General features: G+C 32.9%; 3 protein-coding genes across 3 annotated transcripts in view; 1 reads left to right on the top strand and 2 right to left on the bottom strand.

The window, feature by feature from the left end:
- Positions 1-7,592, bottom strand: part of LOC114242087 (peroxisomal multifunctional enzyme type 2) — a 30,794-nt gene extending 23,202 nt beyond the window's left edge. The window contains exons 1-6 of the mRNA XM_028173106.2: positions 7,159-7,592; positions 5,845-5,990; positions 4,952-5,103; positions 4,670-4,841; positions 3,206-3,312; positions 706-835 (exon numbers count right to left, since the gene is read on the bottom strand). Of these exons, the coding sequence (XP_028028907.2) occupies positions 706-835; positions 3,206-3,312; positions 4,670-4,841; positions 4,952-5,103; positions 5,845-5,990; positions 7,159-7,348 (897 nt within the window). The 5' untranslated portion in view covers positions 7,349-7,592. The remainder of the gene's footprint in view (positions 1-705; positions 836-3,205; positions 3,313-4,669; positions 4,842-4,951; positions 5,104-5,844; positions 5,991-7,158) is intronic.
- A 792-nt stretch (positions 7,593-8,384) lies between these two features.
- On the top strand, positions 8,385-11,315 carry LOC114243402 (centromere protein L). The gene is made up of 5 exons (XM_028174886.2): positions 8,385-8,718; positions 8,832-9,040; positions 9,185-9,394; positions 9,975-10,129; positions 10,658-11,315. Exons 1-5 carry the CDS (start codon positions 8,634-8,636, stop codon positions 10,905-10,907), a joined length of 909 nt encoding a protein of 302 aa, XP_028030687.2. The 5' UTR covers positions 8,385-8,633; the 3' UTR covers positions 10,908-11,315.
- A 972-nt stretch (positions 11,316-12,287) lies between these two features.
- Positions 12,288-20,389, bottom strand: Rab2 (RAS oncogene family member Rab2). Its single transcript, XM_028174383.2, has 6 exons — positions 20,176-20,389; positions 17,258-17,417; positions 15,909-16,064; positions 14,590-14,770; positions 13,976-14,132; positions 12,288-13,338 (listed from the first exon to the last, which is right to left on the bottom strand). Exons 1-5 carry the CDS (start codon positions 20,219-20,221, stop codon positions 14,031-14,033), a joined length of 645 nt encoding a protein of 214 aa, XP_028030184.1. The 5' UTR covers positions 20,222-20,389; the 3' UTR covers positions 12,288-13,338; positions 13,976-14,030.
- Positions 20,390-21,501: the final 1,112 nt, after the last annotated feature.

Below are 21,501 nucleotides of genomic sequence, written 5' to 3' on the forward strand. Positions count from 1 at the left end.
ACATAACGAGGGGTGAAAGGTTTTTTGGTTTAAACGACATTTAATACGTTTTTAATTATTATTGAACTTTAATTAACTTTACTCCATTCAAATAGCTGAAGAAGCTTTTTTGTTATTACATAATAATATATATTTTCCAAATTTTAAACTTTAAATGGCTCTTTTGTAATGTTGCAAAAATGTCGCTTAAACCAAATAGCTTTTCACTCTTCGACTGGTATACTGATATTCTAAGAAATATGTACATATCGACGCTTGAAGGGCAAACGTGACTAAGCGACAATGCGTGATCTTTACAGTAGACTAATTTAAAGATGAAATACCTGAAAAAAATTATATTTTAACGAATCTAGCTGTAGAATTGAAATGATTTTAATAGAACTGCCTATCCTTACCTTATTGCCTATCATTTATGTATGCCTATCCTTACCTTAGTGCCTATCATTTATGTATAAAGCAGTTATTGTCGCTTAGTCACGTTTGTCTTTCAAGCGTCGATATAGTTTTAAATTTACAACAAAATACCAAAGTCGAGTGTTTTTTTTTTAATTTGGATTTTTTTATATAAAAATCGCATGTTTTATTTTTATTTTTTTTGACGTGCCACCTGTCCTTTGTGCCATTTGTATCAAGCTATATTTAACTAACTCTAAGTTCATATATTGCATTCTTCGAACAGAACATTAAATAGTCTTTATCTCTCACCTGAAGTTTGTCGACAAGTTCTAGCGTGACATCTGCGATCTTCTCCAAATGTTTGGCGCCTCTCATGTCCACGACTTTGGACCAATTCTCTTTGACCGATTCGATCGTGACTGGGTCTGAAGGTCTCTTCCTATAGAGAAAAACGACTATAAAATGGGGTTCCAATGATGATAAGACTAATTTCGTGTAACAAAAACCAGTAAATATGGTACGTATAAAGGGACAGTTCTCGAAATCGCTTGAAGGTAAATAACGGTTTTTCCTTTCAAATTTTTTTTTTATTTGATATTTGTCCTTGCGAACGTAGGTCCATATATTTGAAATCAAAATGACATCGTAAAATGACTAATTTCAAATCGACTGAGTAATTAAAAAAACTCACACTAAGCACAGTGACATTTCCCATTTCCCGATTAATTATAAATATCGTTAGACAGCTTTGTATTTAATTTGAACGCCTTAAAGAAAAAACGCTGCGTGCTACCAATATAAGAGAAAAAACTATCGCTGCCCAAGATGAATAAACGTCCTGCAAGTCGAGTAACTTGTGTCTACTAGCACTCAGAGATTTGCACTTTTCACCGTGAAGAACGTACACTCGGTTCGAGTCATTCGATTCGATTTATGAAACTCGCACTAAGCACACAGACGAGCTCAGCCCAGCCCGGCCTCCTGGTAATTAATTATATCGACGCCTGAAAGGCAAACGTGACTAAGCGACAATAACTGCTTTGTACATAAATGATAGGCAATAACCATATTCGATGCGCAAAAAAATTTTATTTCTAGATCTATTAAAATCACTTCAATCCTACAGCTACTAGCTAGATTCTACTACAGCTAGATTCGTTAAAATATTTCTTTTTTTCAGTTATTTCAACTGTAAATTAGTCTACTGTAAAGTTCACGCATTGTCGCTTAGTCACGTTTGCCTTTCAAGTTTCGATATGTATTTACCATTTATTTGTAATTTTATAATTATATAATTTGTATTGTGCTGTATTATATTATTATATAATTTTATAATCATATAACTTGTAGTAGACGTTTGGTCAGATATAGTTTTAGTAATGGTTGAAAACTTGTTTAACTGGTGGTAGGACCTCTTGAGAGTCCTCGCGGGTAGGTACCACCACCCCACTCATTTCTGCCTTGAAGCAGTAATGCGTTTCGGTTTGAAGGATGGGGCAGCCGTTGAAACTATACTTGAGACCTTAGAACTTGTATCTCAAGGTGGGTGGCGCATTTACGTTGTAGATGTCTATGGGCTCCAGTAACCACTTAACACCAGGTGGGCTGTGAGCTCGTCCACCCATCTAAGCAATAAAAAATTTTTTTTCGGACGAATCAATCTTTCCAAGTTTCGACGTACTATAATGCCCGATATGTAAAAAAGTTATGTAACATTAACATAACATTGTTAAAAATTACACGAACATGTAAATATAATCTTAATATTCATAATTCTTATTAACTGATTTATTAATTGATCTAATTTCTAATTCTGTCCGTGTGTATGTTAGTGAATTCCTTCTAAACAGCTAGACTGATTTTGATGAATTTTTATTCACAATTCGGTATTGTAATAATTTTTTTTTTTTTAAATCTTTATAACATTCAAAACGAAATCCATTTTGATCAAATACATGCTCATAAAACAATCGCAGAATAAACTTAGATATAAAAAAATAATAAGATAAAAAGGAATGGTGTAGATAGTGATACTATGATATAATAGATATGGTCATGTTAATATGTAGCCGAATGGAGATATAGGTACTTATTTTTTTATGATTTTGAAGTCTAATTATATTATGATTTATTCTCTTCATAAACACATTAATAGATTTCGATGACTCCTATGCTTCAATTCAACTTGTATGTTATAACACCAACATTTATTTACCATACACAATTCTATTTACTGAAACTGTTTTTTTTTTTCTACCAGCCAAAAAACTGTAAGAAAGCTGAATTATTTTACTTTACGTGTTATTATTTACAAATATAAAAATATTGATTAATTGTTTTTTAAGTGCAAATAAAACTGAAGTATTTTATTTAAGTGCTAATTTTGTCTTTTTGTAACATTTTTTAAAAAAAATTACGGCCAACGATTAAAAATAATGATTAATTGTTTTTTTAAGTGCAAATAAAAGTGGAGTATTTTATTTAAATGTTAATTTTGTCTTTTTGTAAAAAAAATTAAATTATTTACGGCCAACGGTTCTCAGACCTTATAAGCTTGGCCCGCATTCTGAAAATATACTATCTAAATCTGAATAGGAAAACCGCCTACCACCTACACACGACAGATCTTGCTAGAGTTTTAGAGAGACAAAACTGTATAGCATTCGAAACATCAGAAATAATATAAAGATAATAAAAAAAAGGGTGAAATTAAACCATAAACATATTGTTCTCCTACCCGCTTGCGAGTTTGGATGTATGAAATCGTTTTAACTACCGAATCTAAGCTCACTAACGAATCAATACTCACTTGAGTGGGGCTCCATTGCTCCTAAATAATTGTGCTTTGGTTGCGAAACCCAATGTGGAATCGATGATAGCACCGGTATCGTTGAAGGACTCGTGTGCCATGTACGCCTGTGAATAATAATTGTTAATATAACAACAGGAATCTTGGAAGTATTTTTATGTAAGAGAGAGAGTTTTGTCCAATTCTCACATCCGACCTGGGCGACGGGGCAACGCAAAGCTGCCGCCACCTGAAACATGTCTTTTCGGATCACCCAGATCTTCGACGAAGAGTGCGACGAGCGAACTAACCCTAGACACAGCCCACTGAGTTTCTCGCGCGATCTTCTCAGTGGGTCGCGATCCCAATACGGTGGTAGACTCTGCAAGGCACTGCTCTTGGGGACTAGTGTTAGCAAATTCTTTTTTTATCGCTCTTATAGGCAGACGAGCATACGGCCCACCTGATGGTGAGTGGTTACCGTCGCCCATGGACTTCAGCAATGACAGGGGCAGAGCCAAGCCGCGGCCTGCCTCTCAGGTGGAGTCCATCTCCTATTCGTCCGCGCGTAAAAAATCCAATTCAGGAAATTAAACATTAAATACTGAGGAAACAATTTCATTGCCGTGGCCAATGGTAGGTGGCAATACTGATCTCTAGTACTGTTAATGGGCGCAGGGTCCTGCACGTCTGTGTTGCACCCACTCACAAGAGTCCTACTCATCATAAGTAAGTCTTGGCAGAGCAGTCATGGCCATGTGGAATTCTTGTTTATTAAGGCCTTGATAGATGTTCTCCTTAGTTTGCGAACTGAGGCTTGACGCACGACCTCCACGAGGTCCTACTACCTAATCATAATTACATAAATAATAATCTGTGCCAGGTTCATTTTTATTACACAATGTTGTTCCTTCATTGTGGAAGTAATTCGTGACCATATGTCAGGTGCATATTTCATTAGAAAAATTGGTACCTGTCTGCGAGATTCGAACACCAGGACACTCGCATCAATCGATACCAATCCACCGAGCCTTTTTCTTATCCTTAACGCTACTACTTGTTTACAAAATGTTTACAAAACAAGATATATTGATAAATAAGCAATCAACTTTGAACTTTGAACTTTGAACCTTCAACTTTGAAAATCTTTACTAGCATTGATTGTAAGTTACATTTTTAACAACAAGTTAGTCTCGTATTATAAGTCACTATTTATTTTATTACTAATTACGTCATCGAACGTCAAATGCGTCAGTATGTAATAATACAGACATTTTCATAATTATCTGAGATCATATTACTGTTTTTTTATAATAAAAAATCTATATATCACTATTTTTATGATCATATTAAAATAGCTTTAGACTCTATGAATGACAGACATAGAATGTCATGCCTACAAAGAAAACTTGGTCTCAAAAGTGCTATTCCACAACAGAATTAAGTAATTCTTTTAAAAAAAATAAAATTCAAAGCTATACTCACAACAACTGGAGCAATTAATTCCGGCTTCATGGCCTCATACATCTCTGGCGGGAGGATATCTTCAGTGAGACGAGACGCCGCCGTGGGGACAATTGTGTTCACCTTGATATTGTATTTTGCGCCTTCAATGGCCAATGTGTTAGCTAAACCAACTAAACCAAGTTTAGCAGCACTAAAATAAAATAATGAAATAATAGTAATAAAATTCAATGTTACAAAATGATAATTATTTATAAATTAATTTAATTTGAATTTAAACTTGATTATTTCTTGATTAATTACCTGTAATTAGCCTGACCAAAGTTCCCAAACAAGCCCGCATTGCTTGAGGTCATTACAATGCGACCATATTTTTGTTTTCTGAATGTTTCCCATGCTGCATGAGTTGTCTTAAAAGCACCTTTTAAATGGACAGCTTGGATTAAGTCCCAGTCCTAAAAATTTTACTTGGTTATTTTTAGTTTTTATACCTTTAATGTAGTGTATTAGTGAGGGTACTTGTTCTCCTTTTAATAAAAGGATTGCTAAGTGCGGGTTTCATAAACACAGACACACAATGAACTGATTTGTTACCGAACACATGTGCTTAAGTTCATTATTCAATAATAAAACATAATAATTAACATAGTATATATACAGCTCATGACCTCCTCATATTAAGGGGTTACCGGAGATCACTGACAACATAGTGAACAAGTGATTCCCAGTAAAAGTAGGTAGGATGGTGGTATCTCCCCGTGCTAGGTTACACAATACTGTTCATATATATCATCGGTAATTACATCCTTATAATTTTTTGAGATGTTTTTACTACAAAATGTCATTTATTACTCATAGAAGTTCTAAAGTCGTCATTGCCTACAGGATAAGACGCCCGGCGCAGTCATATTGAGTAATGTGAGTGCCAGTATTCAAATCCCACAGGCATTTATTGAATTTTGTAATGAAATACATATTTGATATAATATTATGTTATTACATGCAAGTTTTGGCATCAAATCAAATGTAATTTTCAATTACCAAAGTTTAATCTATGAAGTCTCAAGCTTCTTGGAAATTTTACAAAAACCCATTTGGGCTCTTGTTATATTGACCTCTCTGCATTTATTGCACATTGAACTTTGTACCTTCATAAACTCTATCAAAATATTTCCTAGATACATAGATAAATCTACCTGCTCAGTCATTTTAGTGAAGCTCTTATCACGGAGAATGCCAGCATTGTTGATAAGAATATCAATCCTCCCAAAATTATCAATTGCCGTTTTTATTAGTTTCTCCCCTTCGACGACAGAGTTGTAATCAGCTACAGCTACTCCACCTTAAATTATTTTATCACATTAAAATAATTCCAATTACATTTTGTCTAACTTCATGTTGCAAGTTAGATTACATTTAAGACATTCAAATTTAATTTATCAAGACTGTTAAAATTTATAGAACAATAAATATTTGTTCCTTTTGAAAAACACTCCAACACTATCTTTTTCGTTTGCACAATCTAATTAAATATGCAATTTCGAAAACGGCACATGTCGCATATTTTGTCAAATACATTTTTTCATATACATGTAGTTTTAAGGCTTACCTACACCCATTTTATAATAATTCCAGTAATTTTCAATTGCTAATTAACACTAAAACATATCTCAAAAGTTACTATTTTAAATTTTACACTGCTTTAGAAAATAATCAATTTTTTTTCATTTCCTGAACATTTTACATTTTCAGAGGTGTGCCCTTTTCGAAATTGCATATTTCATTCTAAACATTTTTTAACTTTCATTCAACATTTTTAAGTTAATAAATAGAGTTAGTGCATCAATTTAAAAATCTTTTTATTGCTAAAATTTCAACTTGTAATTTTAAATTGAGTGTTCTTGAAACACAACTAAACAGCCAAAAAGTCTACCAACAATAAAAAAATATGACTAGCAGTACACAAGACTAAAATCTTTGGAGACCTTTAATTAAACGGGAATAAGATTTTTTTTTGAATTTTTTTTGAATTTTTTATTGAAACATTTCTTTTTAAATTAACTTGCTAGTAAATAAAGCACTTAGGTGCAGTAGAGTTCCCTATCTGCTTTAGAAATTTGTTAGAAATGGTGTCAAAATTAACAGTTAGAGTACATTTAGAGATATATTTAGGCATTCTTTGTTTGGTCCTGTTTTTAATACCCACCCCACCCGAAAGATAATTAGTTGTAGTGACTTTGATCTTTATTAAAGTTCCTGAAATAATTTTCATGTCAATCTTCATGAAAGTATCAATTTCCATTTAGTATTAAAAGATATAGTTGTATTTTTATTTAGAAATTAATAGATAAAGTAGTATAATTTTTCATTACTATGGCTGGGTTTGGCGGTGCTCATTAACATCACAAAGACCTCGACCACCTCGACACGTACACTCCATTTTTCTATCAAAAAACTACCTATCTTTTTGTAAAAATATGATAAAATTTGAAAATTGTTTTAAAACATACCTTTATCTTTGATTTCTTTAACAACAGCATCCGCTGCATTGGACTTTCCGGCACCGTCTCTGGCACTGCCTAGGTCATTGACGACAACTTTAGCACCACGGGATGCTAAGAGCAGAGCGTAGGCTTTCCCTAAACCTCCTCCAGCACCAGTTACTACTGCTACACGTCCGTCGAAACGCAATTGATCCATCCTCGGCGATGTACAGAAACGAAATGATAAGTTTATAATTCACAATTGACGCACTTAGAGAAAACCGGTATCAAAGTCCAGCTGAGTGATTGCGGAACAAAACAAGTTAAAGAATGATAAATGATAATTTACTTGTTTGGATAATTTATATTATCTATGCGCATAAGTAAAACGTAGTGATTACTTGCTCAGTGCGCATAAGTTCAATGACTTGCTTTCATAGATTTTCTGGTCTGATCAGTCTGTTAATTGCGCAAAGGAAATGCAGCACGTAAAACCACAATGACATTTTCTTTTGTTGTTAAATATTTTATTACAAAGACGGAAGCCATGTCTGTTGAGCAAAAAGGAAAAGGGACTAGGATGGTATAAAATGAAATAGAAAGTAACTACATGAGGTAAAATAAGACAACACAGTAGATATTGGGTTAAATGAAATTAAATTAATTACTTATTATATTTTATTGGAGTTTGAATGTGTAAGTAATGGAGGCAGCACTTGTCATATGTGAAGTGACAATTTTCGAATATCGGAATGTATAATTAAATGTTTAAATGTTAAAACAGATGATTGTCTTTTGTTATAACAACATACTTCTCATCTAGACAAGGATAGTGAAACGTCCTAGGACTATAAATATAAAATGTTGTAAATGTATAACAGTGTAGTGTTACACATTTACAACAAGTAGTAGATGTAAATTCTTATTACCTTTGTCTATCCAATGGACGAATCAATAAAATTAAACAATCTGAAATTTTGAATATTAGGAATTACAAGCCGCTGGACGTAGCTTCTCGTGATTTTTAAAAAAGGCCGCTTTAAAAGTCTCAGTTAATAACCACAAATTTACTATGACTATATTTCATCTCATATCATCTGGTCTCTTTTAATTCAATTCCTATAATGAATTCAGTTGATTAATGTCTCAATATCATCTTTCATAAATCTGAATATAAAAAAGATTAGGCTGTATTGTGTGATTATCTTTGCCTTTCCAATTGGAAAATATAACTATTCTAATAAACATATGACACTATTCGACGTTATGAAATATTTTTAAAATTGAGTACCGTACTTAGACCACATAAAATTTTAATTTAGTGATTAATTTATTGTAAATATTAGGCAAATTTGATATCTAATAACTTGACTTTATCCAAATGGATAATATCGTGTATGCTCTATAAAATACCGAAATAGAAAAGGGAACTACACCTGAATATACAAATTATAACTGATTATATTTTAAAGTTGTTGTTCGTACATATAAAGTTGAATATAATGTCTAGCTTACGTTTAGATTCGTGCTGGGAACAAGAGGAAGACGGTAACACAAGTCGTCATGTAACTGGCGATCCAATAGCCTGTACGTAAAAAATTGTAAACAAAATCCTTACGTCGTGGTACATGCATAAAACGGTATCTTGTGGGTCAAAAATAATAAAATATTTAACTAAATATGTTTAAATTGTTTTTCAGTAATATATAATGAAGGCCTTTGGAAAATAAACAAAGTATCTCCCTTGTACAATTTTCAATACAATGGTATTAAGTTGAAGCAGTATGGCTCTAAAATCCTTCAGGCACTCGTCAGCTCATTGCAAATGAGTAATACAGCAAAATACACTGTAGTACTTGAAGAACTACCACTACTGAAATACTCCGAAGAAGATTCTAGTGGAATACTAGTGAGTACATTTTCAATTAAATTAGTTGCAACATAATTAAGGAAAACTCCTTCAATCATTAAAAAAAGAATTAAAACATGGTACAGACTTTAGAAACCAAACCAGCCAATAATTTTATATCTTGGAATTTTATCATTTTCACAGATAACAGTTAGATCATCACAAGAGGACAGCAATACTAAAAAAGTTGCATATGTTGCTATATTATTGTCTTGGGGTATAAGCATTAGTATGGAAAATGCAATACATCTACCTTATATGCTAGAACGAGGTGAACAGAGAGTTGGAACAGTTGTAAAAACAATTTTGCAGACTGCTTTTGATTGCAACATTAAACAGTTTAGTTTTACTCAAGTAAGTACAATCATCGATCATTTGCATATTTTAGATATCACTGATGGAAAATTATTAGATTCTGCGAAGCACGACTCTTGCTATGGTTCACGTTAACAACGTCATCAGGTTTGAGCCCAGTGAGCTCACCTACTAGTTAAGGCGACGCTGATATAGCCTCTCAAGGCTATCAGCTTAGGTAGGAAAAAAAATTGCTCAAATAGTGGACAAGAACTTATCATCTTATCATTATTGACTAAAAAAAAGTACTATTTCAGTTTATTTCTAACATCAATGAATAAATATGCTAGATAAAATAATAGTTAAAAATCATTTGTGATTGATTTAAAAGCTATTCATAAGTTAAGTTATACTTAAGTCTTAGTTTCTGATTTGGCCTCTTGGCTATTAACAAGCATAATAAGTGCAACTAATAACATTTGTTATTTCAGTTTATGCATAGTAAACATAGTGTGTTAAAAAAGAACAATTTAATTTTCCATGACTAGTATTAATTAGTGACACTTTATAGTGCATTAAAATATATTGTAGAAGCAAACATCATAGTAGCATATAGTAAATAATTTTTTTTTTCTTTCAGCACCAACTTTTGAACTTTGGTTACAGTTTTATAGACAGTGATACATCCCGGTCAAATGATCAATTTACACTTGTGTATAGAAGCCCACAGACTGAAGTCAAAAGTAAATTAAGTCTATCATTTGACATAGGAGATGTGAGACTGATTTGGAATGGGTAAATGCTATTTATTATTTTCTTTTTTGGGCATAGTTGGTTATACAAATAAAATATATATACTGGATATGAATTACCAGACTAATTTGCAGAAATATTCAAATACTGGCTTTTTTAAAATTGTTGGAACTGACATCCTGTCCTTTGACTCATGGACTCAGCTAACTACTTACAGTTGGGCTGTGAGCTAAATCACCCATTTGTACAATATACACAAAATCAACCATTGTCAAACATGTCATTTGTTTTTCACAAGCACCCAATCAACTCAAATATACTCATCAAGATATATGAAATTAATACTATTTTATATGATTAAATAAGTTACATTTTAGATGACTTGAATTAACCGAGTTGACTTTTAAGAAATTAATGTAACATAAAAGTCAATTTAAAAAAAAGTATTTCATGATAAGATAATAAAATTCAAAAATACATGTAATAATAACTGTTTTATAGAATTTTGATTCCAAATAACTGAAGATTACTGTTATTGTACGAGCTTATAATAATTTTCTATTATTGCAGAATAAAAGATGAAACAACAAAGAAAGCAGACTTAATAATCCTGGCATACCAGATATTACAAAATCAAATATTCAGTTTGGGTTACCTGGATGTTACTGTATTCGATTTGAGTGAAATCAATTTAACAAAAGCAGAAATAAAATGCAATGGAGGTGTGAAAATGAAAACGCCAGAAATTGTGAACTGCGTATTCACTGTTTTAAATGAAATTTGCTGTGATTTATGGCAGGATTTGAACATTACAGAGTGACCATAACATTATCATACTATTGTGCTTAAAAAGTAAGATGGTAATTCATCTTGTAAGTTTTAATATACAAAATGACAGTTCCAACAAATCTAGCCCCAGAGTCGCTAGCAGTAGATGACTGTAATGCTTGGGGCATCAAGATAACACACTGTTAATTGACCTGTGATCAATTTCAAATTATTGTATCAATAAAGTGTCACTTAACAATACTTAATCAAAATTAGAAAAGTAAGATACGACACAATAATGACGACGCTTCTAGCTCAAAGTAAATATTGTACTTTTTGACGAAGCATGTTGCTGATAACTCTCTTTCTATAATCTGACGAAGGGTGTTGCGTATAATAATATGTTTAAAAAAATGTGTTATTTCATTATTGCGAAAAATAAAGATATAATTATTTATAATTTGGAGTTCATTTAATCTGACACATCTGTATAGGTTTCTATTGCAATTGCTACTACAATCTCCATAAGTTCATAACAAGTCTAGTTTAATTATTCACAATGAATACATTATGCCTATGACTCACTAAAAACAAACAGTTTTTTATATATGTATGTTATGTCCAATGTAATATTTTGTTGTGATAATAATATAAATGATCCAAGTTTTAAAAGTTCTAAAGGAAAAGAGCTCGACAGGGACAACTGCAACTTGCATCTCGCTCCGATCAGCGGCCAAAATTTCTCTTCTCCTGTGACATTTTTAAGAATAAATAGTTATACCCACAGATAATTATCCTTACCTATAATCGCACATTAATGAAATTACTGACGCCTAGGTACATGCTGTTTTGACTTTTAACTATTCTTCTTTGAATATTCTAGAACATTATCATATATTGACAAATGATGCAACACTAACAATTTTATAACAAATTATCCTCTTTCATCAGTATGAAAATATGAAACAATACATGTATATATGTGTATAACATACAGACATATATACATACAATACAAATACAATCGATACACTGGCTTCAGATGTATATAACTACTTCAGATGTGCTCAGGCATTACATTTATCTTTATTGTTACCGAGATGTATTTTAGCTTAATCTAATTGATGTGATCTTTTTCAATAGAAATTCGTTTTAATTTATTCCACCCGAAAATAAATAAATTAGTATTATTATTAGTAATTAGTAGTATAGTTTTTTAAAATATTAAATTATCTGTTCTTTTTGTCATTAGGTATCATATTATCATATCATCATACATATAACCAGACTTGGACTTAATAAAATAAATTTAAAATAGTATTTAATTATTGTGTAATATGGATCTTGTAAAGTAAAAAAGAGAGATGTCAGTCTCCCTCTACAAAAAGAGAGGAAATGTTTGATACGTTATTTAAAAAAAAAAAAAATACAATAACATTTTTCAACTTTTATTCTCATGAATTACACCTTACAAATGTGTCTGCATATATTATGTAACCTTACAAAATATTTTTATCGTATCATTACAATGGGCTAAACTTAAACATAAACCTATTTTGTAATCATGTCTTTCAGTACCTTGCAAGCAGTCATCTTTAGGTTGCGATTCCATTTCATATTGAAACATTTCAGTTCCATACTTGTGCAATTATTCTAGACCACCACCTAATTTTCTTAACTGGCATATTTTAGTCTCGTAATTGTTTGAACATTGTCCTGCCGACTCGAATAAAAATTGTCGAGACATATAAACGAGATACAGTTCTTGGTTACGTCGCCATTTTAAAGGTCATCACAAATACAGTGCAAGGTAAATACTGTAACTAGCAAATAAATCACAATTGTTTCAAAAACAAATATCTAGTACATAATATTTTTTAAATATTCACCTAATTTGAGATGACATTAAATAAATAAACTTTATTTGGACTGAACATTTAACATGATAAACTAAAATATATAAATAAATTGAAACATCTGAACTGATACAATACATTAATCACAATTCTCTGTATTAGATAATATAAAATCGGCACTACTTAGGATTATATGTTTTACAAGTAAATGCTCGATTAGTGATACTAAAGATATCCGCAAATTAAAAATATAATAATACATATACACCGAAATATATAAGCACTAATTACTATATAATTTTATGAGATGAATGATACTACTGAATATAAATTGTGTGGACAGTGCTTTTTTTTCATCAAGAAAAATGATTAGAAATATTAATTTACCGGTTGGTACAAATGATCTAATTTTATTATAGGAAGCAAATATTTAAATCACAGAAGTAATCTATGTTTCTAATAACTATTGAATTTAATCATTTTTTGATTCTAAGTATTAAATCTTAAATTGTTTAATTTTGTATATTTAGGTTCAAACGCAAGCTATTTTTTAGCATTTATAATGTTTTGTAGTCCGGCATTTTGAATATTCGTACTAATCTGTCGTTGCACACAGCTGCGCCCCGTCTGTAACATATTAGTTAGTTAATGACGTTTCCAGTGTTGAAACATATTATATGAAGCCGTCAGCGTAAAAGTGGCCTAACCCACGATTTTTCATATTCGCGCTATATATATTTCAATTTATTTAAAACATAATAAATTTTGATGCAAAACCGGCCTATCCCTAGTTTCACCCATAGATAACAGATGGCTTAGTAGACATTATTTTTGCGGGTATTGCTTTTGCCTACGATACGAAGCAGTGTAAAAGTAAATTCGTCGTAAATTCTGAAGGCGTCGTGTAATAAAAATTATAATTTGCGTAATTACTGGTGGTAGGACATCTTGTGAGTCTGCGCGGGTAGGTACCACCACCTTGCCTATTTCTGTGAAGCAGTAATGTGTTTCGGTTTGAAGGGTAGGGCAGCCGTTGTAACTATACTGAGACCTTAGAACTTATATCTCAAGGTGGGAGGTTCATTTACGTTGTAGATGTCTATGGGCTCCAGTAACCACTTAACACCAGGTGGGCTGTAAGCTCGTCCACCCATCTAAGCAATAAAAAAAATAAAAAAATTCTAACATAATTATTATCTTCATACAAATGATTACTATGGTAAGCTTAGGCCCCTTTTGCGCTGACGGCCTCATGAATAGTTACCTGCGGAGTGTACGTTTGGTAGAGCAGTGTCCGGTCAGTGTGTGCAGCGCAACACCTAACAGCAGCCACCGGAGGACGCGCCGCCCGCGCCCGCGCCCCCCGCGCCGCCCGCCCCGGCGCCCGTCGAGTGCTGAGGACCTATCTTGATGCCGTTCGCCTGAAGCAACAATAAAATAGAGTAGCAGTAGTTTTATTTTTCCAAATGGAAAAGCAAAGCTATCAAACCATACAGCCTAATCTTTTATGATGATGAGATGATATAGGATGAAATATAATCTCAGTAAAATGGCGGTCGTTTACTAAATAGACAAAATAAAACAAATTGCACAACTTCACACCTCGCGTTCCCACCAAAAAGTCCCAATAAAATAGATAAATAATAGAATAAAACAGAGTAAACGCAAACGGCTTTCAGACTTTGTAGCAATCATGACATTTAGGTTAATGAGAGTCGATGCCGTGATTTATTCTCTAATTGGAAATAACGTTGACACTAAATATTGGTTCGAGTACCACATCAACGAATTCACCGAACCAACCAGCCAACTTATGAAAGAAATAAATGCAATTTAAAAAAAAAAACTGATTACTGAGTAAATAGGTTCGACCCATACCTCATTATTGATATCAAACACTCCTTCCTGTATCTTCTCATAGATCTCTTTGGCGGTGTTGATGAAAGCCTCCTCGACGTTGGCGGCAGTCTTAGCAGACGTCTCCATGAAGACGAGGCCGTGCTCGCGAGCGAACGCTTCGCCTTCTTCCTTCTTCACTTCACGTCGGGATTCGAGATCGCTGAAAAACAATCCGTCGTTTAGTTTAGTACCTAGTTGTGTAGTTAAATATGTTTAAAATCGTACTATCTCAAGAAAGTTATAAATATTAAATTATTCAAACGAGTAGGTAATATAACTAAATAGGGTAATTGTATATTTTAATTGCTGAAATCGGTACGAGATCCGAATCTCAATCCCTTCAAGCCTAACTGCGTGTTTGCTTTGCTGTTGAAATTAGTTAAAAATGTGAATTAGAAATGCGATAGCGCCAAAACTAGAGGGCCTATTCTACTGTATGCGCGCGAGTTCATGTCCATCGGGGCACGGGGCGACGCGCGGGGGACAGCTCGCCCCACCTTTGCCCGCCTCCCCGCATTTGTCTGACGTCGAGTGTTGCCCGTGACGATATCGATAATTTACGCTAACGCTATTGTGTTATTTAACCATTACTACTCCGCTTCCAACGAGTTCAGATAGAAAAAAAAAAAACTACTAAAAAAATATACATACTGATTCCGACTGTAATCTGTCGGTTGTCCTTTCATTTGATAGTGATTGAATCGGAATTTAAAAAATATTTTTCTCTATTAGAAATAAACAAGTAATTAGGACTTATCACATTTGTTTTATTTAATAATTGGCAAAATTACCTTAAGTTATATTAAAGCAAATTGACAGCTGTTGACTAAATCGGTAGTTATTATCGACATTACCATAATTAACTAGGTCACAGCACTACCGCATTCCTTAGGATAGACGTGAACTCGCGCGCCTACTGTAAGTACGCTCGGACGGGCAGGTCAGCCCACGGGCTCATCCTGAGAGAATTGCTAACACTAGCCCTAGCCAGAGCAGTGCTTCGTTGAATCACGACCCAGTGAATAAATTTGATGAGAAGCTCGGTGGGTTGTGTGTATGAGTTAGGTTGCACGTGGAACTCTTCATAGTAATCGAAATTCATCATGAACAGACTATAACAACTTTAAAGAATTAGGAGAACAGTTTAAAATAATCTAAACATACCGACTACTACCATAAATGCACACCAGAAATTGCCTAAATTTTTTTTTCTTTAGACAATTTGAATTTGCTAGCAATTTTTAAGCTATAAATATATATTTATTTACGTTCACCTTTATCATACCAATGTTACGTACCTCTTGTTACCAATAAGCATAATGACCATATTCGAGTTGGAATGTTGTCGCGCGTCCTCGAGCCACGTTGTGAGATGATTGAAAGTCTCCCGTCTGGTGATGTCGTAAACTAACAGAGCGCCAGCCGCGCCCCGGTAGTACGATCGGGTGATGGACCTAAAACAATACGAAGATCGGTTCTTTCAATTCAAAAACTTAAAAAAAAGTAGAAATGCTTTTTTTTTGTTGCTTAGTTGGGTGGACGAGCTCACAGCCCACCTGGTGTTAAGTGGTTACTGGAGCCCATAGTCATCTACAACGCAAATGCAGGAAGCAGCTATGCCTTAGCAGTTTTCATGTCTATGATCGACGAAGTTGTGTGGTCGTTTACTTTCAAAGACACTCACATGTTCATTTTTATCTTAGTTTAATTAACATTAAAATATAATTCATTATTTAAAACCATTACAAACCTGAGATGTTTCATTCAACCTTGATGGATGTCGATAGTTTAGTTAGAAATCAAGACTTTCGACATGTCTACAGTCTAGACTGTAATGGCTTTGGAACATTGCGATACTTCGTACTTGCCTCACACTTATCTTTCCATGATACATGGGTATAGCATCACTTGATCATTCATAATATAAAAATAGTACCTAATTATATTTTTGCTATAAATATTAAAATAGACAGCCGTTAATTCAGTTTTAAGCTGCCGTGGTCGCAGTCGTTAGACGTTCCGGACGTATGTATTTTTATTACATCTTTCGTGGTCACGGACTATTAAAGAGTCATACTTACGTGATAAAATTATAAAAACACTTAATTTAAACTATAAAAGTAATTTTAATTCCTTAACTGCACTTTTAGTTTACACAACAAAAATTCAATATAAATAGTTGTTACTACATAATTAGTTGAATCTCGGCAATATCGGATCGAGTCGTTGCTCTTTATACGATAGATTATATTTGCATTTAATAAACATGTCCCATATACATGGACACATTAGAAAACTTATCCATAAGCATTATTTTTCTGTAATAACACTTGAATCGATGAGTGCAATGTCGTTCACCTAATGTGATCTAAAGATTATTTCTTATAAATTTTTTTTATGTTTTGTAATATTTATTGCAAAGATACGTGATCGAGCTCACGGGCCACTAGTTGTTAATTGGATAAAAAAGCCTATAGACATCTTAAAGTGAACATCAAGACATGAGCTCTTATTCTCAATACTGGAAAATTAGGGCTTCGAGATTAAAAACGAAAGGCGCTAGTATTTTCCCCTACATTACTCCACCCCCAATATAAAACTAAACAAAACTATTGGTCCGCTTGAACTGCACTGGTTTCTTTTTTACCTAAAAGCTTCTTGACCAGCTGTGTCCCAAATCTGCAACTTGATCTGCTTGCCATCAATTGTGATCATCCGAGCACCAAATTCAACACCAATAGTGAGATCATGCACCGGTTGGAATCTTTTGTCCGTGAATTGAAGGAGTAAACATGATTTACCCACACCTGGGAAGGAAAATAAACAGCTGTGGTAAAAAAATTAAAATAAATAATCTTTTTATGTTATGGCTATAGTTATTTATTTTGTAGTAAAGTATATCTTATATTTTGACAGTATATTAATTTGTATCATCAATCATTCAATTAACAAAAATGAGGGTCCTTATTTTTTGTGTTAAAATATTATTACATATTTTTAAAGAAATATATTATTTGTACAAATGTATTTTTAGGGTGATTGATGGTCTTTGTTCTCTTCATAATAAATTATCAGAGCTATATAAGTCTGTTATAAGAAGAATGTCAAAATTATTCATAATTATTTGATAAGAGCATTGTATGTTGATAGTAACCACAAGTGCTATTATTATTACAAACAAGGGAATGTATTCCAAATTTTTTTTTATTGATTAGCTGGGTGGACGAGCTCACGGCCCACCTGGTGTCAAGTGGTTACTGGAGCCCATAGACATCCACAACGTAAATGCGCCACCCACCTTGAGATATAGGTTCTAAGGTCTCAAGTATAGTTACAACGGCTGCCCCACCCTTCAAACCGAAACGCATTACTGCTTCACGGCAGAAATAAGCAGGGCGGTGGTACCCACTCACGCGGACTCACAAGAGGTCCTACCAAAATATAACTATACTGAGACCTTAGAACTTATGTTTCAAGGTGGGTGGTGGCATTTACGTTGTAGATGTATATGGGCTCCGGTAACCATTTAACACCAGGTGGGATGTGAGCTCGTCCACTCATCTGTGCAATAAAAAAATAAAATTATTTATTGAATCACCCCACCTTATGCTGGATGATAATCTGGGCCAAGTGTGACCTGAGTACTACTATACACATGTCCATACGAAAGAAAATCAACTCATAAATAAATAAATAAAATATTGCATCAAATATAAAACTGATCTTTGGCAGAGATTAAGTGTTATTAGAGAAAAATTTACACTGTCTTTAATATACAATTTGTGTTTAACATAGGTCAGTACCCACAGAAATTACAGTACCTCAACTTCTTAACAAACATTGTAGATAAATTTTAGATTATATTTAAATTACATATTTTTTAACTAAATTATTTATTTGTACCTAAAAAATTAATTCAGCCTTTAAAAGAAAAAAAAAACATAAAACTGAGTAGCTCTGTAAGCACTGAACCTCAGGTGGGCTGTGCTGGGTACATGTTTGCTCAACTATAACATTTTTTGAAATTACAATTTTCTTCAATTAAATCTCTAATGAAATGCAAAATATGAAAGTAAATATGCTCCACTTTCAATGTTTTCACTATTTCATTGTTCATGACATGACTACTTATTACATGCTTGCATATTCATTTTTAAAATGTTACAAACTCATTCTGTTTTAATATTTATGATGACTGTTTATTGAACTCATTGATACATGTAACAAAACAATACAAAGTTTCGTGCTTATCTTTTTTATCCCTGCCTTTTTATGTATGTAAATGAACTTTGAGAAATAAACACCAAAGGACAAAATGAATGGTTTTATTTATTTATTTTTTATGTATCTTTAGCGAGTCATTTGTCCAGACAATTGAGAAGGTATCTGAGTTAGTGTCAACATCAGATTATATATTTAGGTGCTATTGATAGTTGACTTACTGTTTTATGTATAATCAGATAGAAGATAATTCTTCAATAGAGTAGGCATTTTATTGTTAAATCTATATAATTAGCTTGTTATTCATTAGATAATTAGTTAGTTAGGGTCACTAACTGTTAGGTAAGTTAGTAACTACTATATTGAGGTGACCATGTTTGGTTCTCAGTCAGTCTTTATTAAAGACATTTGGCATTGGTCTAAGTCTACTCTTTATTATCTTGTATGTGTATCTCCAATACCCATAACATATGAGAAAATGTTAACTTGGACCTGTTGAAGGTGTAACATTTATGTTTTTTGGATTCTTGTATAAAAACCAAAATTAAGTTCAAAATTAGGTAGTCTCACATCTGTCAGAGTGAAGTAGTAAGTCGAATTTACACTCATATCCTAATTTATCATGCAGTCAGAGACAATATAATAATATATGATGATGTAAAATTATACAAAGTATAAATGTGAAATTTTGTACATATCTACGCCCCCTAATTTAAAACTATTTTGCATATATCTTAGAAGGCAGTGCTTTTTATAGACTATGATATGTTATTACATAGACTATGTTTTTGGATTATTTATATGATCACAAGCTTAATCTGATAAAAAATATGTTACCTAAGCTGAATTTAATTTATTAACCATTTATTAATTGAAAGGGAGCTTCCAAGTAGTTACAAATATATATTTTCTTCATATTACAAATTAATGTTCATTATTATTATATTATAGCAAAGATATCAGCTAAAACAGCAAAATAAGATTTCTTTCAGAATTAAGATTTGCTGAAAACAAACAAAGGATGTCCTTGAAATAGCAATCAGACATTGTTTGTTGTTTACTATCATCTAAGAACTGTACCTTTGAATATTAGTGGTTTGTATTAATACGCATTTAAAATGTTTCTTTGAAGATGCGTAAAAGCGTAGGCGGAATTATCTGATAGCAATTACCCTAGTTCTAGCCTATTTACTAATAGCAATACTAAAGAAAACATGATTTATATTTTTTGTTATTGAGGTGTCTCAATGTCAACGTTTTTTTATTGCTGTGTGTCAAAGCTGCAAATAAACAAAGGTATACACAAAAATACGTCAAACAAATTTCAGGAAATATAATCAATACCTGTGTCCCCAATGATGATGTATTTAAAAAGATAGGCGTATGCCATTTTAACACAATGTTAGTAAACGGATTACAAAAGTAATTTAGTTTCTTCAATAAGTAGCAATACAAAACGAATTTTCAATTATTTCTAACAAAATTATACGCAATTTTAGAACTTCTACAGCTGGTTGATTGAAACTTGAATCAATTTGTCATCAATTGTCATTACGAAAGAGGGTTGCCAGAAGTCTATAATCTATGAAAATTTCCGCAATGTTATTTCGAATTTAATTTTCATTGCCAAAAAACCGCCCAAGTTTGTTGTAATAAAATTATATTTTCGATCTGAAATGACATGGCACGTGAATACGACAAGTTTGATTATGAGTATTAGTGGAATATGTTTATTACCTAATGAAGTAGGTATTGATATCCTAGTTTTTAACGAAGTCATCGTGGTCTAAAGATGTGTATTCGTATCGAACGATGCGGATACCTGTCGCGGTATGCAGATACCAATTTTGCTGGTGAAACGCATACTTGACAACGTTCACGAATAGCCCCAACGGTGCAGGAATAACATTGGATAATAAAATTCCGAAGCAGTGGAAGTGCGTGGGCTGCAAAAAAATCAAACTTGCAAATATTATAATTTGCATAATTCCTGGCAGTAAGGCGTTTTATGACTTTGTATGGGTACAATCAAGGGATACTGCTACCCTGTATATTTCTGCAGCGAAGCAGGAATGCATTCTGGTTACAAGAGTGGGGCAGCCTTTGTACTATTTAACTAAGATTTAGAACTCACGTGTTAAGGTGGGTACCGCCAGGTATTTACGTTGTAGATATGGGATCCGGGGATAGCTCGTACACCCATTTATGCAAAAAGAAACTAAACTTGCATTTTTAAATTATTTTTGTCAGATGCCATTCAGTTCTGAAATGAATTTCTTTCCGCAAAGTTTCCCCGCTGCTATGAAATGAACTCATTTATACAAGGCTTGTAGCAGTGGGTAGTGGTCCACCTTTGGCTGTGGATCTGGAATTGCCAGTAATCACTAGTGTGAACAGCCATCATTGGGTAGATTGTAAACTCATCTGCCTTTATTAGTCAAATAATAAAATATCCAAATCCCTTTATGTTGCTGTAAAAAATTCAGAAGCTGAATTGAACCATCGTCACAGGGTGGACTGGTGGTGTTTATTGCAGTTTATCCACTAATGCCCAGAGTAGCGTAACCCTAATTTGTGATTGGGGACAATATTGGATTGGAGAGTGACAATATTTTGTATCCGGCTATTGGTTGTCTCATTCAAAGTTCAGCGACCACGTTACAGTATCAT

Source organism: Bombyx mandarina, chromosome 19 (assembly GCF_030267445.1).
Source record: "Bombyx mandarina strain Sakado chromosome 19, ASM3026744v2".
Classification (NCBI taxonomy): Eukaryota; Metazoa; Arthropoda; class Insecta; order Lepidoptera; family Bombycidae; genus Bombyx; species Bombyx mandarina.

Bases quoted from the DNA above. Each gene is read 5' to 3' on its own strand.
- Rab2 (XM_028174383.2), bottom strand. From the start codon at position 20,221: ATGGCATACGCCTATCTTTTTAAATACATCATCATTGGGGACACAG. The intron at 16,065-17,257 runs GTAAAAAAGAAA...GTATTGTTTTAG, and splicing joins GCTGGTCAAGAAGCTTTTAG to GTCCATCACCCGATCGTACT. The intron at 14,771-15,908 runs GTACGTAACATT...ATTGTTTTTCAG, and splicing joins ATGCTTATTGGTAACAAGAG to CGATCTCGAATCCCGACGTG.
- LOC114243402 (XM_028174886.2), top strand. From the start codon at position 8,634: ATGTCTAGCTTACGTTTAGATTCGTGCTGGGAACAAGAGGAAGACGGT. The intron at 8,719-8,831 runs GTACGTAAAAAA...ATTGTTTTTCAG, and splicing joins AACTGGCGATCCAATAGCCT to TAATATATAATGAAGGCCTT. The intron at 10,130-10,657 runs GTAAATGCTATT...CTATTATTGCAG, and splicing joins GTGAGACTGATTTGGAATGG to AATAAAAGATGAAACAACAA.